The sequence below is a fragment of the Mustela putorius genome, unplaced genomic scaffold (assembly GCF_011764305.1).
Source record: "Mustela putorius furo isolate JIRA1106 unplaced genomic scaffold, ASM1176430v1.1 tig00003853_pilon_pilon_pilon, whole genome shotgun sequence".
NCBI classification, from domain to species: Eukaryota; Metazoa; Chordata; class Mammalia; order Carnivora; family Mustelidae; genus Mustela; species Mustela putorius.
This window is the reverse complement of record NW_025422005.1, coordinates 34985799-35003649: the sequence shown is the minus strand read 5'-3', so window position 1 is coordinate 35003649 and position 17851 is coordinate 34985799. Positions and strand designations below refer to the sequence as shown.

The 17851-nt window shown below is 39.3% G+C and overlaps 1 protein-coding gene across 1 annotated transcript in view; it reads left to right on the top strand.

Moving 5' to 3' along the window:
- ZSWIM5 (zinc finger SWIM-type containing 5) overlaps positions 1-17851 on the top strand; it is a 217976-nt gene that overhangs the window by 134221 nt on the left and 65904 nt on the right. The window contains exons 2-4 of the mRNA XM_004741536.3: positions 5573-5929; positions 13635-13783; positions 15020-15170. Coding sequence (XP_004741593.3) covers positions 5573-5929; positions 13635-13783; positions 15020-15170 — 657 coding nt within the window. The remainder of the gene's footprint in view (positions 1-5572; positions 5930-13634; positions 13784-15019; positions 15171-17851) is intronic.

Genomic DNA, 17851 nt, shown 5'->3' with positions numbered 1-17851 from the left:
ACAACAACAAAAAAAAACAAGACCCATCTATACACTGGCTACAGGAGGCTCATTTTAGACCTAAAAACAGCTGCAGATTGAGAGTGAGGAGTGGAGAAACATCTGTCATGCAAATGGATGTCAAAAGAAAGCCAGAGTAGCAATACTTCTATCAGACAAAATAGACTTTAAAGCAGAGACTGTAACAAGAGTCAAGAAGGACACTATCATAATAAAGGGGACAATCCAACAAGAATATATATATAACAGTTGTAAATAGTTATGGGCCCCACATGGGAGCACCCAAATACCCAAAACAGTTAAGAACAAACATGAAGGAACTAATCGATAATAATACCATACCAGTGGCGACTTTAACATCCTACTTACACCAATGGACAGATCATTTAAACAGAAAATCAACATGGAAACAATGACTTTGAATGACACCATGAACCAGATGGATTTAACAGAATACTCAGAACATTCCAGCCCCAAACAGCAGAATACACATTCTTTTCAAGTACACCTGGAACTTCCTCCACAATAGATCACCTATTAGGCCACAAAACTAGCTTCAGCAAATTCAAAAGGATAGAAGTCATACCATGCATCTTTTCTCACCACAGGGTTATGAAACTACAAGTCAACCACAAGCAAAAATTTGGAAAGACCATAAGTAACATGCTGCTGAACGATGAATAGGTCAACCAGGAAGTAAAAGAAGAAATTAAAAAGTACACGGAAACAAATGAAAATGAAAACCTTTGGGATGCAGCAAAAGCGGTTCTCAGAGGGAAGTTAATAACAATACAGGCCTGCCTCAAGAAGCAAGAAAAAACTCAAATAAAGAACCTAGCCTTGCATCAAAAGGAGCTAAAAAGAGAGTAACAAATGAAACTTAAAAGGTTTCATTTGAAGGGACGCCTGGGTGACTCAGTTGGTTAAGCAGCTGCCTGGTGAGCAAGGAGCCCTTTGGGAAGCTAATAAGCTTAAAAATGCTTCCCATTGGGATGCCTGGGTGGCTCAGTTGGTTAAGCAGCTGCCTTCGGCTTAGGTCATGATCCCAGCGTCCTGGGATCAAGTCCCACATCGGGCTCCTTGCTCAGCAGGGAGCCTGCTTCTCCCTCCAGAAACTTCCAAAAAACCAAAGTCCAGGACCAGATGGTTCCGCGGGCAAATCCTATCAAATATTTAAGGAGCACCTGGGTGGCTCAGTTGGTTAAGCCTCTGCCTTCATTCAGCTCAGTTCATGATCCCAAGGTCCTAGGATCAAGCCCCACATTGGGCTTCCTACTCAGTGGGAAGTCTGCTTCTCCCTCTGCCCCTCCCCCTCATTCATGAGCGCACTCTCTTTTTCTCTCTCTTTCTCAAAATAAACAAAATCTTTTTAAAGAACAACAAAAAAATATTTAAAGAAGAGCTAATGTCTTTTCTTCTCAAACTATTCCAAAAAATAGAAAAGGAAGGAAAACTTCCAAGTTTATTCTGTGAAGCCAGCATTATCCTGGTATCAAAGCCTGTTAAAGACACCTTGAGATGGCGGGATGCCTAGATTGGGCTCTGTGGGTTAAGTCTCTGCCTTTAGCTCAGGTCCTGGAATTGAGCCCCACATTGGGCTCTCTGCTCAACAGGGAGCCTGCTTCCCCCCCACCCCCCGCCTGCTTCTCTGCCTACTTGTGATATCTCTCTCTCTCGCTCTCTCTCTCTCTCTCTGTGTCAAATAAATAAATAAATAAAATCTTAAAAAAAAAAAAACTACAGGAAAAGAACTACAGGGCAATATCCTTGATGAACATAGATGCAAAAATCCTCAACAAAATACTAGCAGACAAAATCCAACGATGCGTTAAAAACCTCATTCCCCACAATCCAGTGGGATTTCCTTCAGGGTTGCAAAGGTGGTTCAGTATTCACAAATCAATCAACGTGATACATCACATCAACAAGAGAAAGGATAGAAACCATGTGATCCTTTCAGTAGATGCAGAAAAAGCATATGACAGAGTACATCCATTCATGATGATGCTCTCAACAGAGTAAGTTTAGAGGGAACATACCTCAACATAATAAATAGCCCACTATATGGAAAACCCATAGCTAATGTCACCCTCAGTGGGGAAAACTGAGAGCCTTTCCTCTAGGGTCAGGAACAAGACAGGGATGTTCACTCTCACCATTTCTATTCAACATCATACTGGAAGTCCTAGCCATAACGATCAGACAATAAAAAGAAATAAGAGGCTTCCAAATCAGTAAGGGGGAGGTGAAATATTCACCATTTGCAGATGACATGATACTCTTCTACACAGGAAATCTGGAAGAATCGCACCCCCACCACAGCCCAAACTTCTGGAACTGATAAACAGATTCAGTAGAGTTGCAGGATACCAAATCAGTGTACAGAAATCTGTTGCATTTGTGTATGCCAATAAGGAAGCAGCAGAAAGAGAAACTAAAAACACAATCCCATTTACAATTGCACCAAAAATAATAAGATACCAAGGAACAAACCTAACCAAAGAGGTGAAAGACCTGTACTCTGAAAACTGTAGAGCACTTATGAAAGAAAGTAAAGATGACACAAAGAAATGGAAGGACATTCCATGCTCATGGATTAGAACAAATGTTGTTAAAATGTCTATACTGCCCAAAGCAATCACACATTTAATGCAATTCCTATCAAAATACCACCAGCATTTTACACAGGACTGGAACAAATAGTCCTAAAACTTGTATAGAACCACAAAAGACCCTGAATAGCTAAACAGTCCTGAAAAAGAAAAGGAAATCTGGAAGCATGATTTAAGACTTCAAGTGATATTACAAAGCTATAGTCATCAATACAGTGTGGTGCTCACACAAAAACAGACAGATAAATGGAACAAAAAAGAAATCCAGAAATGGGCCCACAACTATATGGTAACTAATCTTCAACATATTAGGAAAGAATATTCAATGGAAAAAAAAAACAGTTTCTTCAAATTGTGTTGGGAAAACAGGACAGCAATATGTAGAATGAAACTGGACTACTTTCCTACACCATACACAAAAATAAATTCAAAATTGATGAAAGACCCAAATGGGAGACAGGAAACCATCATAATCCTAGAGGAGAACATAGACAGCAACCTCTTCTACCATGGCCATACCAATTTCTTACTTCACACATCTTTAGAGGCAAGGGGAACTAAAGCAAATACGAACTGTTGGTATTTCATCAAGATTGAAAGCTTCTGCACAGCAAAGAAAGCAATCAACAAAAACTTAAAGGCAGCCTACAGAATGGGAGAAGATATTTGCAAATGATGTATACGATAAAGGATTAGTATCCAAAATCTATAAAGAACTTATCAAACTCAACACCCAAAGAACAAATCATCTAATCAAGAAATGGGCAAAAGATATGAATAGACATTTTCCCAAAGATGACGAACAGATGGCTAACAGACACATGAATAAACGTCCAACACCACTCATTATCAGGGAGATACAAATGAAAACCATGATAAGACACCACCTCACACCAGTCAGAATGGTTCAAATTAATGCCAGAAATAACAGGTGTTGGTGAAGTTGGGGAGAAAGGGGAACCCTCTTGCACTGTTGGTAGAAATGCAAACTGGTGCAGCCACTCTGGAAAACAGTATAGAGTTAAAAGGAAAACTACCCTATAGCTCAGCTATTGTGCACTACTAGGTATTTATCCAAAGGGTACAAAAATACAGATTCAAAGTGGTACATGAACCCCAGTGTTTATTGCAGCATTATTAACAATAGCCAAAAAAAAAAAATATATATATATATATATATACACAAAACATATGATGGGATATTAGCTATCAGAAAGAATGAAATCTTCTCATTTGTAACTGCATGGATGGAGCCAGAATGTATAATGCTAAGCAAAATAAGTCAGCCAGAGAAAGACAAATACCATATGATGTCATTCATATGTGGAATTTAAGAAACACAACAGGGCGCCTGGGTGGCTCAGTGGGTTAAGCCACTGCCTTCGGCTCGGGTCATGATCTCAGGGTCCTGGGATCGAGTCCCGCATCGGGCTCTCTGCTCAGCAGGGAGCCTGCTTCCCTCTCTGCCTGCCTCTCCGACTACTTGTGATTTCTCTCTGTCAAATAAATAAATAAAATCTTTAAAAAAAAAAAAAAAAAAAAAAAAGAAACACAACAGATGAGCATATGGGAAGGGGAGGAAAAAAAGATAGAGAGAGAAGGAAACAAACCATAAGAGACTTTTAATGATAGAGAACAAAGCGAGGGTTGATGGGGGGAGGTGGGTGGGCAATGGGCTAGATAGATGATGGGTATTAAGGAGGGCACTTGTTGTGATGAGCACTGGGCATTGTTTATAAATTCTACGCCTGAAACCTGTATTGTACAGTATGTTAACGAAATAGAATTTAAATAAAAACTTGAAAAGTCAGTCAGAGAAAGATAATTATCATATAATCTCACTGATACGAGGAATTTAGAAACAAGACAGAGGATCATAGGGGACGAGACTGAAAAATGAAACAAGATGAAACCAGAGAGGGAGACAAACCATAAGAGACTCTTAATCTCAGGAAACAAACGGAGGGTTGCTGGAGGGGAGGGGGTTGCGAGGGAAGGGGTGACTGGGTGATGGACATTGGGGAGGGTATGTGCTATGGTGAGTGTTGTGAATTGTGTAAGACTGATGAATCACAGACATGTACCCCTGGAACAAATTATACATTGTATGTTAATTAAAAAAAAAAAAGGAAAATAATACCAACTTCATCATGTTGTGATAAATTATTAAAAGCACCAATTACAATCCTGCTACATGATAGATGCCTTACAGATATTTGATATTCTTCTCCTGTTTCTTTTAATAATATTCCTAGGCCTAGCAGAGTGATATTTAAGGTCTCATTAAACTTTGGTTTGAATGACTGAATTATTCTCCTTACATTTCAAAATTATCAGTGCTATGTGCTAGTAAATAGATGCGTAACACTGCTAATCTCACTACAGCAAGCTGTGCTTTCCATATTTTATGAAGTTTCTTGCCTTTTATGTGTTCCACATGGCCACCATTTTGGAATTGTATGCTTTGAGGAATAAATGTTGTCATAGTCTCCTTGTTCTTACTCCTGTCCTTTTTCATGGCATTCTTTTGGTTTCTCTTGCGTTTATAGCACTCACCTTAATCTAGATTGTACTGATGTTATTTGTAGACTTGTCTTTGCCCCCAAAGAGCTTAAAATCTGCCTGAGTTTCTTAACTTATTTGGGATTCTTTGATAACCTTTTGAGACTATAATGAAAGCTTTGAACCATCTCCATCCTCAGCAAAAGTACACATATAGAAACAAAAGTTTTCAGAATTAGTTCAGGTTTGTGGACTCCAGAGTAAGGACTTTTTTTCTAGATATTGTGTTCCTTATGAGCTATATCTGAGTTTCATTGACCTGTGTATTATGGCAGAGCCTACTACAAAGATAGAGATACTCAGCAAAAAGTTTCTGAATTGATTAATTGAAATGCAAAATGAAAATATTCAAGATTCTTACTACAGAATCTCTAAACACACTTTCTTTGTTTCCTTAGGCTTCCATCTCAGTGGCACAGTAACTGAGGCAGCTACTCCTTCTGAACCAGCAGTGACTTACAAAGTTGCAATCAGTTTTGATCGATGTAAAATCACTTCAGTGACATGTGGCTGTGGGAACAAAGACATATTCTACTGTGCTCATGTGGTAGCGCTCTCACTCTACAGGATCCGTAAACCAGACCAAGTCAAATTGCGTCTTCCTATCTCAGAAACCCTTTTCCAGATGAATAGGGACCAGCTACAAAAGTTTATTCAATATTTAATCACGGCCCACCACACTGAAGTTCTTCCTACTGCACAGAAACTGGCAGATGAGATTCTATCCTCCAACTCCGAAATCAACCAAGTGCATGGTAATTATACAGATTTTTACAAAAGCCTACTTTGTTGCTTCATTGCATATTTGGAGGTTCAAATTTGGGGGGGGATATTTTTGCAGTTGTAATCACTTATACCTTAATGAGTTCATTCTATCTAAACAACTATTTAACTCTTAGTTTCTTAAAGCAGTCCAATTGTCTACCTTATAAAGGTTTTGGCAAAAGGACAGAGAATGTTAGTTATATACTGATCTAGTTTATGGACTTTATTTGTCTATATAATCCCTGTGCCCAGGAGCCTGGAATATTCAGGAGTGTGTGAATGCCTGAAATAGTTTGTGTCATTCAGTGAAATTAGATGGATATGAGAATTTTCTTAATATTTTAGGATCCCACGTAACATCAGGGTTATTCTAAAGAGCATCTATTAGCCTTGTGCTTATGAGCTATATATAATGGGAGGGTGCATGGATGAAGAAAGATACAATGTTCACTTTTTCTTTGGTTATATATTGAATACCTGCTGTGTGCAAGAAATAGTGCTGATTATTGAAGGCATAAAACAGACATGATTCCTGCCTTCAAGTAGCTTAAAATCTAGTAGAAAAGATAGCTAAGTTGAAACAGATGCTAACGAAGCCAGATTGTAAGGACTTTATCATAGGAAAGAATTTTGAGAAGGCATTTTGTTTGTTAGATTCTACTATGTTCCAGGCACTACCCAAGGGACTCTATATATGTCAATTCATTTAGCTTTCAAAACTGTGAAATAGGTGTTTTAACCACTTCCATTTCATAAAATAGGAAATTATTTATAACCCAGGCTCACCTGACTTCAGAACTCAAGGTTTTTATGCTTCTTTATAGTACTTCTTTATTTTTAGAAGATAATTGTGGTGCCAGCATAAAAGAGGCAAGGAGACCAGGTGGATGGCCTGTATAATACTGTAGTCTGTGTGCTAGAGGGTCTGCCTTTCCCATTTGTCCAATAGAACTAATCAAGTCCTACACACAACCTCCGCACTCCTCAGAAACAAAGATACTCAGACGAGCTTCCAGGAACTCTTGCTACCTAGCAGAAATAATCTTCTGTTGCTTTATACAGAAAGTTGTGGTGTATATGTAGTAACTGAGCTCTCTCTATTTATAAAGAGTAGCTTCACCTATCTCTTATCCCACACAGGGAGGCTGTTCTACTTATGTGGCCTCCTTAAATCCAGAGCTCTTAGAGACCTGAGTTCTGCCTCATCACAATGTCTATAGCATTAAAGGGAAGTACTGCTCTGTACCCCAATAACTAGGTTATGATCTCTTATGCTTTATTCCCATTAGCTCTTTCTCAGAATTGTTGCTTATTTCCAAACTCTCTTGCCTTTTTTCTTTTAATGACCACCTTGGTTAAGGAGGTATATTATACCTGTCTTGTTTATACCACTGCTGTCACCAAAACAGCCCTCTTCTCTTTACCACTGGGCTAAAGCAATTTTTATCTTTCCTTGACCCTCCCATCTCAGTATCCTATTATGTATTTGTCTGAAATTGGGCTTACATTACCACATTGACCTTGAGATATGATTCTTAACCTTCCCCAGGAACTACTACTTCCATACTTGTGTTTATTCCATACTAATATTACTTTTCTACACCCAGCTTCCTAGTATTCCACAAGGCCTTTCCTAATCTGTTTCTAATAAGCAATGTTGATAATCAACAATGATACTGAAAAAAGGGGGACAGAGAATAAAAATATCTTAGAGGTAACCTGGACTCGTCAGCATTCAGGTGTATAGGTTGTATCAGGAGTAAAGAAAAGAATAGAAAGATGGGAGAAAACTGAATTCTAGAATGTTTAGCTAGGATGGTATTGATGAATTTGATGATAATGTTGCTGTTCACTGAGGGAACATAGGAGGAGGAATAAATTTGGGAAGATGATAAATTAGAGGGGCTTATAGAACATTTAGGAAAAGATCTGTGATGGATAGTTGGATATGTGGATCTGGAACTGAGGACAAAATTCAGAATTTTGGAGTTATTAGCATAGTCACATTTCTTTTCCCTGCTAAATCTTTAAACACTTAGACCATCTTCCTAATTCCCTTTCCCAAACCCTCTTCCCCACCAAAACAGACTTAAAAAGCAGAAATAAGATTTCTAAAACTGGTAGCTGCCTGCTTTTAATCCCAAGAATGGATCCAGGCATTGCTGGGCTCTTCACTTCCTTGAAACCCCTTTATTTCTCTTCTGTGTTTTTCTCCTAGGAAGTAGAAGCTAGGTTTTGCCTTGTCGCCTTTGGTAGACTGTTTTTCTACCTCGATCACTGCTCAATGCTCTGTGATTTGTTTTTCATTTTGTTTTATTTTGTTTAAGATTTTATTTATTTATTTGCCAGAGAGACAGTGAGAGAGGGTACATAAGCAGGGAGAGTGGGAGAGGGAGAAGCAGGCTTCCCGTAGAGCAGGGAGCCTGATGCAGGGCTCCATCCAGGGATGCTGGGATCATAACCCAAGCTGAAGGCAGACGCCCAACGACTAAACCACCCAGGCGCCATCCCCCCTTTCCCCGCCAATGCTCAGTGATTTGATTTGGTAACTCTATACCCTGAGATTCTCTGGTATAGAATCTAATCAGGGATTCAGTTGCTACTTACCCATGAAGAGAGATTGGATACCTTGAGAAAAGCGAGGTAATTGAGGAGTAGGGTCAGGAACCATGTTTTACTAATTTCTGAGTCTCTGTCACCCAGCATGGTACCTGGAAATTAATAAGGGTTTATTGAATGAATACAGCCATGCATATACAGTGATGAAAACAGAAGTCATTGTAGGAATGAGAAAGGTAGAATGAGAAGTGAGAAAAAGATAGCTAGAAATTGTCAAAGTCATTATAGAACTGAGGGAACAACTGAGTTGTTTCAACAAGGGAATGGTCAACAACATTGAATATTGTGGAAGATACACACCAAAGTTAACAAACATAGAAAGGCAATTTGGGGGAAATAGAAACTATCCAGAGAGAAGAAAACCTTGAGAAATTATTAATAACATTATCATTAGATTAGAAGAAGATATTGCAACCATGAAATGAGAACGGGATGCTGTAAAAACAAATTCACACAACAGGAAGAACTAATGAAAATTACAAATATAATGGCAATTTTTTTAAAAACTAAGTGATGGAAAATAAGGGTAAGGAAATTTCCTGTAGAACAGAGCAAAGTATATTTCATCCAAAGTATGTATTTCATCATTTTCTCCTTCTTTCTATTGATACTACAATCACCCTAAATCAAACTACTATAATCTCCCACCTCGAGGTCTAATTTATCTTTCTTTTTCCATTATTGCTCCCTTCTATTCCAGTCTCCACACAGTTATCCAGAGTTACTTTTCTATAACTACAGATTTTGTCATGGGTAAAGTCCAGATTTCATATGGCCTATAAAACCTGTATCATCTGGCTTTTGCTTACATTTTCATGAGATTTTCCCTCTGGAAATACTCTTCTTACTCTTCTTATGCTTCCCACCTTATTATGACTGTACTTAATTACCACCATAATTTATGACTTCCTGCTTCTTTGAGCAAAAAATACACACAGTATTTCCTCCACTCTTTGCTAGACTAACTCCTAATTCATTCCTTGGGTGTTCACTTAAATGCCACTTTCTCAGGGAAAACTTTGACCTATCTTTCTGCCCACACAAATATGTCCATATGTAATTATTTGTTTAACGTCTCTTTCCTCAACTGGTCTACCGGCTCCATGAGGATAAGAACTATATCTGCTTTGTTTACCACTGTACATTAAATATTTGGCACATATCCTGACACATAGTAGCCTCTCAATTAATATTGGTTGAGTAAATGAAAATATCTTAGAAAATCCTCCTTGGGGCCTCATGCTCTCCCAGGTGACTTTAATTCCTTCAACAGTCACACCAACTCCTTATAGTAGTGTTACCTGGATGCCTCAAATATTGACTCTCCCCTTTTTTTTTGCTGCAACCAGCCATTTTGGCAGCCCTCTTTCTCATCTCCTACATTCATTATAGATCAGCAAACATTTACATGGTTTACCTTCCTTTTTTGCCTATCAAATAAGTGAACCCTTCTAAAGTTCTAGTTGAAATTTTAATGTTAGTAACTTCCAAGGCTTTGCCTTATCCAAACCCTTCCCAGCAGTTTTCTATGGTTCGTATACTGTGCATTTATAAACTGTGCCTTATATAAACTGCCACTACCACCACCTAGGCCCAAAAGATTCTCCAGTTTTCTCCATACCCCTTTGAACTTTTTTTTTTTTTTAAGATTTTATTTATTTATTTGGCAGAGAGAAATCACAAGTAGATGGAGAGGCAGGCAGAGAGAGAGAGAGGAGGAAGCAGGCTCCCTGCCAAGCAGAGAGCCCGATGCGGGACTCGATCCCAGGACCCTGAGATCATGACCTGAGCCAAGGCAGCGGCTTAACCCACTGAGCCACCCAGGCACCCCCCGCTTTGAACCTTTATGGGGGTTTATCACTCCCACTTCCAGCCAGTTAATTAAGGCCATTTCCCCTGGGAGATTGGGTCCTGTTCCTGCTTTTTTACATCCTAATCAAACCACCCAAGAGTCAGAATTGGTATTCAAACCATCTCTGCTTGTTTTTGGAGCACCATTTCTGTTCTTCCCTCATCCCCATCCTTGGCAACAAGGTACTCAAAGGTCCAGTCCTTGGTTTATACCTAATATACCTCATTTTATCTCTGTTATGTCTTTATTGAACTACTGACAACTAGAATCATTAGAGGTGAGACTATAATCTGCATTTTTAACACAAATCCCAGATGATTATTCTATGTATTAACATTTGAGAATCACTGTACTGGTGAGAACTCTATCATCTTCACTAAGTGGAAAATGCCTAATCCTATATTCTATATAATGGAATAGGCCAAGAAAGGATTTGACTATCTTCATAGACACAATCCAACTTTATGTTCCAGGGCCTGAAACCAGCTTGTGGCTCTCCATGCTCAGGCCTATGAGGCTAGAGGCTGAAGTTCAGTGTTGTAGTGAAAAAACAGACTTTGAGGGGTGCCTGGGTGGCTCAGTGGGTTAAGCCTCTGCCTTCGGCTCAGGTCATGGTCTCAGGGTCCTGGGATCGAGCCCCGCATCGGGCTTTCTGCTCAGCAGGGAGCCTGCTTCCCTTCCTCTCTCTCCCTGCCTGCCTCTCTGCCTACTTGTGATCTCTGTCAAATAAATAAAATCTTTAAAAAAAAAAAAAACAAAAAACAGACTTTGAAGAGAGGCCAGCATATAGATACTGGCTGATATTATATATGTTATATTACTTATATTACATATGTTATATGTATGTATATGTATATCATATATGTTATACTTATAGTACATATTATTATATATGTTATATTACTTACCTGTATAAGCTTTAGGTTTTTTTCATTTTAAAATTAGAATAATAATACTACCTTATGGAGTTATAAAATTTCATTGGAATTTACTTACCAAATAATCATTGAGCACCTACTGTGTGCCAAGTATTGTTCTACAGGTTGCAAATATACCAACAAATAAAACCAGTTATGCCCTCAAGGAGAGTATGTTCTAGTGAGGATATATGTAAAAAGTTCTTAGACTCTGGTATACAGGAAGCACTAAAAATATGGCTCTTATTAACCAATATTTAAGAATAAGTAGTATACTTGTTCTGCTTTGCCCCTTTAGGGATACAAAAGAAGTATAAGATATATTATTTGCCCACCTGGAGCTTAAATCTGGACGGTCAGTGAGACATGTATTTGTTTATTCTATAAATGCTAACTCAGTGCTGTAATAAGCCAGGCACTGCGAGGTACAAAACTGAACACTTACTCTTTAAAAACTTCAATTTGGGGAATATATGAGAAATTCACAATTCTGATGCAGAATAAAATGCAACAGGTCTTTAAGAAAACTAATAATAAAGTGCTAAGAGTATTACTCCTTTTATATGTATTTTGAGCATAAAATGGACATACTTTTGACAGGTGGCAATGGGTTATATAGCTAATTTAGTGAGGGGGTAAAAAGAGCCTCTCCTGCCAAGTGAACTAAGCAGTGCATGAAGCATGCCAGTGTTGGCCTTTCTCTATACTTATTTCATGGTTTCCATTGCTCATTGCAGCCCTGACTCTAGAGCCCAGGCAATGCTGTCAATAAGAAGTATCATTTGTTTGGCTGAAGAATGGGTTGCAGGAGAGGGAGGGAAAAAAAGGAAAAAGCAGAGGTGAAGTCATAAGGAAATGTGGTTGATTTCTGAGAACACTAAGTTCCTAGCTGAAACATAGCATAAATACAGGGTAGACAAGACTATAAAAAAAAGATAAGGCCTGAGCTTGGAGAACCTTGAATACTAAGCTAAGGCATATGGACTTAATTTAATAAAAATGGTGCATCACTGAAGACTTCTAATCAGAACTATCTAGAACAATACATTCGAAGAAAAGTAGTATATGGTAGATAAGCATAAACTGGACAGTCATATGTATTAATTAGTACTTATAGAATAACAGAATGTGTGAACCCTCCTGATTTCTTGGAGAAAAAGATAGATGCACTACAAAAGCTTAACTAAAGAGCATCTTCTGGGTAGACCTGAATTTCATTTAATCAGGGCTTTGATACAGGAAGACAAGAGAAAAAGTAGACTGACAGATGAAACATGACATGAATTTCTTATTTTTTTCCTCCTTCCGAGAAACTTTATTTATTTATTTTTATTTTATTAACATATCATATATTATTTGCTTCAGGGGTATAGGTCTGTGAATCATCTTTCTTACACAATTCACAGCGCTCACCATAGCACATACCCTCCCCAATGTCCATCACCCAGCCACCCCATCCTTACCCCCCACTAGAAACCTTCGGTTTATTTTCTGAGATTAAGAGTCTCTTACGGTTTCATGACATGAATTTCTGATCTATTGCATGGCCACACCTGGAGAGCGTTTGATTTTTAGCCTTTTAACACTTGGAGGCGGGTTTCTAAAAACTTAACACAGGACTCTGTCTTTGAGAAAGTGAGAGAAGATTCAGTTTTCATTCCATAAATATTCCCTAGGTGCCTGTCACATTACCAGCACAGTGCTGTGGCTGATTCAGCTGTGAGCAAGCAGCTAACAGGGCATGAGGGGAGAGAGGTGTGTGAATAACCAAAACTGTTTGAAGGTGGTGTGGTGAGTCCAGATATGAAAGATATTTTGAGTATAAGTTTATAAAATTTTTCACCTTGCATGCAACTCTGACTTTGCCTTAAGGGGCAAGTTTCTAGAGATTTAGAAGTGTTGACTCTGCTGAGAAGCTACAATTGCATAATGACACAGAATTTTGTGACCTGTACTTTAAGGTTTATTTGAATGTCATAGGATGGCAAATTGAAGGGAAAAAAAAAAAGTCACCCTCCTAGGGAAAAAATAAATCACTTTTTCATGTTTGTGCATTTCTTCTGGGATTTTTTGCTCCCCCCCCGGAATGGTATTTATAGACCTTGGAAGGAGATAAGACTGAGACATAAGTGAGTATGAAACTAGCATTAGCCCTCTTACATTTATTTAGGACCACACAGTTGACAAAGCTCCCAAATAAGGCAGAATAAGCCATCCATTTTTGAATATACTCACAAAGTACCCCTTCTGCCAAATGTGTAGCATATGAATTCAGGGGACTCATTTCACCATTGCCATCCTTCACAGGTGCCCCTGACCCCACAGCTGGGGCCAGCATTGATGATGAGAACTGCTGGCATTTGGATGAGGAACAGGTGAAAGAACAAGTGAAACTCTTCCTCTCCCAGGGTGGTTACTATGGCTCTGGGAAGCAACTCAATTCAATGTTTGCCAAGGTAAGATATGAAGGGTATTTTTTTTTTCTTTAAGTAAACTGGGCTCACCATACTTCTGGCTTCATGCATTGGATCTAGCTCACTTGACCTATCTGTACTGAATCCTCGGAAACTAATGGGAAGGCTGATCAGAGCAGATCTGGTAAGAGCAGGTGGCATCCAGGGATCCTTACTGCCTCACCCTGGTAGTCCTCTTCCTTCTGCTCCATTCTAAATCAATTAACATTGCTGGGGTTTTCGTCAGGAAGACACCATCCCTCTGCTTGGAACCCAAAGCTGCCAGATAAAGCCTGAAGAGATGTAGTACTTTAGAACTCTGGGCTCTCACAGCAGGTTTTCTTTCTTTCTTTTTTTCTTAACGCCTTTAGTGTCAGATGATTCACCCATTTAAAGTGTGCATTTCAGTGGTTTTTAATTTTTCACAGATATATGTACCCGTCACCATAGTCAATTTTAGACCAATTTCATCACCCTAAAAAGAAACCCCATACCCTTTACCTGTCACTTCCCTTATTCCTCACTCCCCCTCCTCCAGCCCTAAGCAATCACTAATCTACTTTCTGTCTCTATAGATTTCCCTATTCTGGGCTTTCCTAGGAGTAGAATAATATCATATATAATCTTTTGTGACTGGCTTCTTTCATTTAACATAGTATTTTCAAGGATCACCCATGTTGTGCATGTATCCATACTTAATTCCTTTTTATGGTTGACTAATACTCTGTTGTATGGCTAGACCACTTTTGTTTATCCATTCTCTGTTAGTGGATATTTGGATTATTTCCACCTTTTGGTTATTATGCATAATGCTTTTATAAACATTCTCATACAAGTTTCTGTGTGGACATGTGTTTTCATTCTCTCTACGATAGGAACTGATAGGTCATGTAATTCTACATTGAATCATTTGAGGAACTACTATACTGATTTCTAAAGTAGCTGCATCATTTTACATTCCCACGTCAGTGTGTCAGAGATCTGATTTCTCTATATCCTCGCCAACACCTGTTGTTATCTGACTTTTGATTCTAGCCATCCTAGTGGATGTGAAGTGGTATCTCATTGTGCACAGCATGCTTTCTTGATATATGCAGAGAACTTGCTTATAGAACAAGAAACCTTCTTTTTGGCTCTTTGGGTGTGTTATGTTTAGATACTTCATCTTCTCCTCCCCTTCCTTCTCCTGCTTTTTTATGATGTGCAGTCACCAACCCCTGGCCCCTCCTTATGTGTCAGGTTCGAGAGATGCTGCGGATGAGGGATTCCAATGGAGCCAGGATGCTGACGCTGATAACTGAGCAGTTTATGGCTGACCCACGACTCACACTCTGGAGGCAGCAAGGAACAAGCATGACAGATAAATGCAGGCAACTCTGGGATGAGTTAGGTAAGTCCCCATATCTCAGAGAAGTGCTCTGTCTGTCCTTCCAGTCTGCCCCCACCCCCCGCAGAAGTGTTAGCGAACGCTTGCTGTCAGTCATTATGAGGGTCTTGCTAAATGAACTTTAGCCTAGCTGTGAAAGATGTAGGCTCTAGGCAGGCCACCCAGAGTATTCTGAGCTCATTTGTGTTGCTTCTTCAACATTGTACATTGCTACTGACATCAGTATTCTGTTCCAGATATTACCTCATAGAAGCCTTTGCTGAGGGAAAATGTCTTCCCTTGGCTTCTTCTGCCTGGCACTAACCTGGCTTTCCAGATACTTATCAACCTTACTTTTCTTGCTTTCCCTGGGTTTGCTCTTCTGTATCACTACTAGACATACCTCTTAGACATAGGGCAGTTTCCAAGACGTGGGCCTTGGACTTCTTCTTCCTCTATAGCCCCCCCACTGAGAACTTTTTTTTTTTTAATGTCATGACTCCAGAGCTTACCTTTCTGTTGATCTCAGCCTCATCTTCTTTCCATTAATCTGAGTTCCAGTCCTGTATCAACATTGCGCTATAACCACTTCCACTGAAAAATCCCCTGATCACCTCAAGTTTGAGAAATCCAAAAATGAATTCGGACCTTCAACCGAAACATGTTCCCGTAACTCTGGCAGTGGCACCACCATTCCTCACTCTACCGAACTGTCAGGCACTCATTTTTCTTTCATTCCCAACATTCAGTCACCAACTTTATTTGATGCCTTGACCTTTAAAATGCAATTCAGTGTCCACTCACACTTTTTAATTTCCTATCACCACTGCTCTGGTTGAGGGCATTGGGAACTTCTAGATTAAATTAGACCTGTGGCCTTCCAAATGGCCTCTCTGTTCTAGATTCTCCTTATCAAGGCCATCATCTTTGGTCATCATTTCTCTGTATCATTCCAGTGCTCCAAGGCCAGTTTTGCAGTGCTAATACTCAGCTTCTCTTCTTATTTTCAGAATCTTCCATACCCTGAATCCAATCATAGCCCCACTTTCAGTTATACCGGAAAAGTTCTGTGTAACATATTCTAAAATTTCTAATATAGCTCCTCCATAGTCCCTCCATGCCAGAAAGCAACAACAAACTTTCCACTCATACAGAGTAATACAAGAGAAAGCTGCAGGTTAGGAGTTCAGTGAGTTCTTCTAGACTAAAGCCCCAGGAGCATATATTTCATAGCCTCAGAGCTAAAAGCCTTGCAGAGTGAGGCTTCATGACTCTGCAACTATACTCATTTACTTTGGGGTTTTGTTTTGGATGCTGAGACTTTTTGATCTCACCTGTGACACTAATGGCTTTGGAGCTCTCATTACTATGAAGAACTACATTTTTTAGTTTTATGTGCCAGACTCTGTGTTATAGATTATACTCACATTTTTTCACTTAATTCTCAAAACAACCCTATAAAGTTATTGTGTGTTTACTGCAAAGAAACAGACAGCTCTGGTTACTTCTGGATACAAAATAAAATTATAGAAAACTGTCTCTGCCATGACATAACCACATTTTCTGAAGTATAGGAATGTTACACTATTGGTCTAAATCTACTGGTCCAAACTGTTGTGACCAGGGTCACATGATACAATACATGGAAACTTGGGCACTACTTCTAGACTCTTTACTCAGACAGGATTGTAGTGACGGACTCCCTTCCAAGGTAAGATATTGGCACCTTCATATTTTTTAGATGAGAAAACTGAGCTCAGAGAAGTTAAGTGTTTTATTCAGGTTCACACATGGTGGTTCTACCCATGGAACAGCAATATGTTTGACTCCAAATCAAGCATCCCTCTGCGACACCTCCCTCAATTCTATCTTGTTACGTACTTTTTTCCTCTACAGTGCATGTTTTTAAATTTAAAATCAGCCTTCCTCAGTGAGTCAGTTTCATCTGAGGCCTGAATCTCATGGAGTAATTTCTATCATACTCATGGGATTATGCTGTGGACCTGGGCTTGGCCTTTGAGGCAAAGGTATGTGTAAAGAAGTTAACACAGCTGACTGCCAGTACTTTTAAAGCGTTTGTCATATACTTAGTTTCATTATGAAAAGCTCTTGCTGCTGACATTTTTGTATCTGAGAAATTGCTATTTCAGTCTTCCAAGAAACCCTCCGCATTCTGCAAAGACAGTGGTTCTCAAACTTCTCAAAATCACCGAGAGTACTTATTTAAACTTGTTGCTGGGCCCTGTCCCCAGAGTTTCTAATCCAGTAGGTTGGATTAGGGCCTGATAATTTGCATTCCTAACAAATGTCTAAAGAATGATGTTACATCTGTTCCAGAGACCACAATTTGAGAACCACTATACTAAGAGAAGCCTTATTAGGTCGAACACTAGACTATGGTGCATGCTTCCCCTTACTGCTGTGAGGGCTCCTTACTGTTCACCAGGCCTGCTCACTTGGAAGGGCCTGGGGAGGGTTTATAGGAATTCAGAGGAGTGGACTTACTGCTTTCAGATCCTGAACCAGAGAAAACAGAAGTGGTCAGACGAAGTTTGCTCATCTCCCCGTATCTGCACACATATGCTTTGCTTTATATTATGTTAATATCTATAAGTATCTCTGTTCCTGTAACAGGGCAGTTCTTACATATTTGTTCTGGGCCTATACTATCTCCTTTTCTCAAGAACTTTGCTTCTGCAGTTACC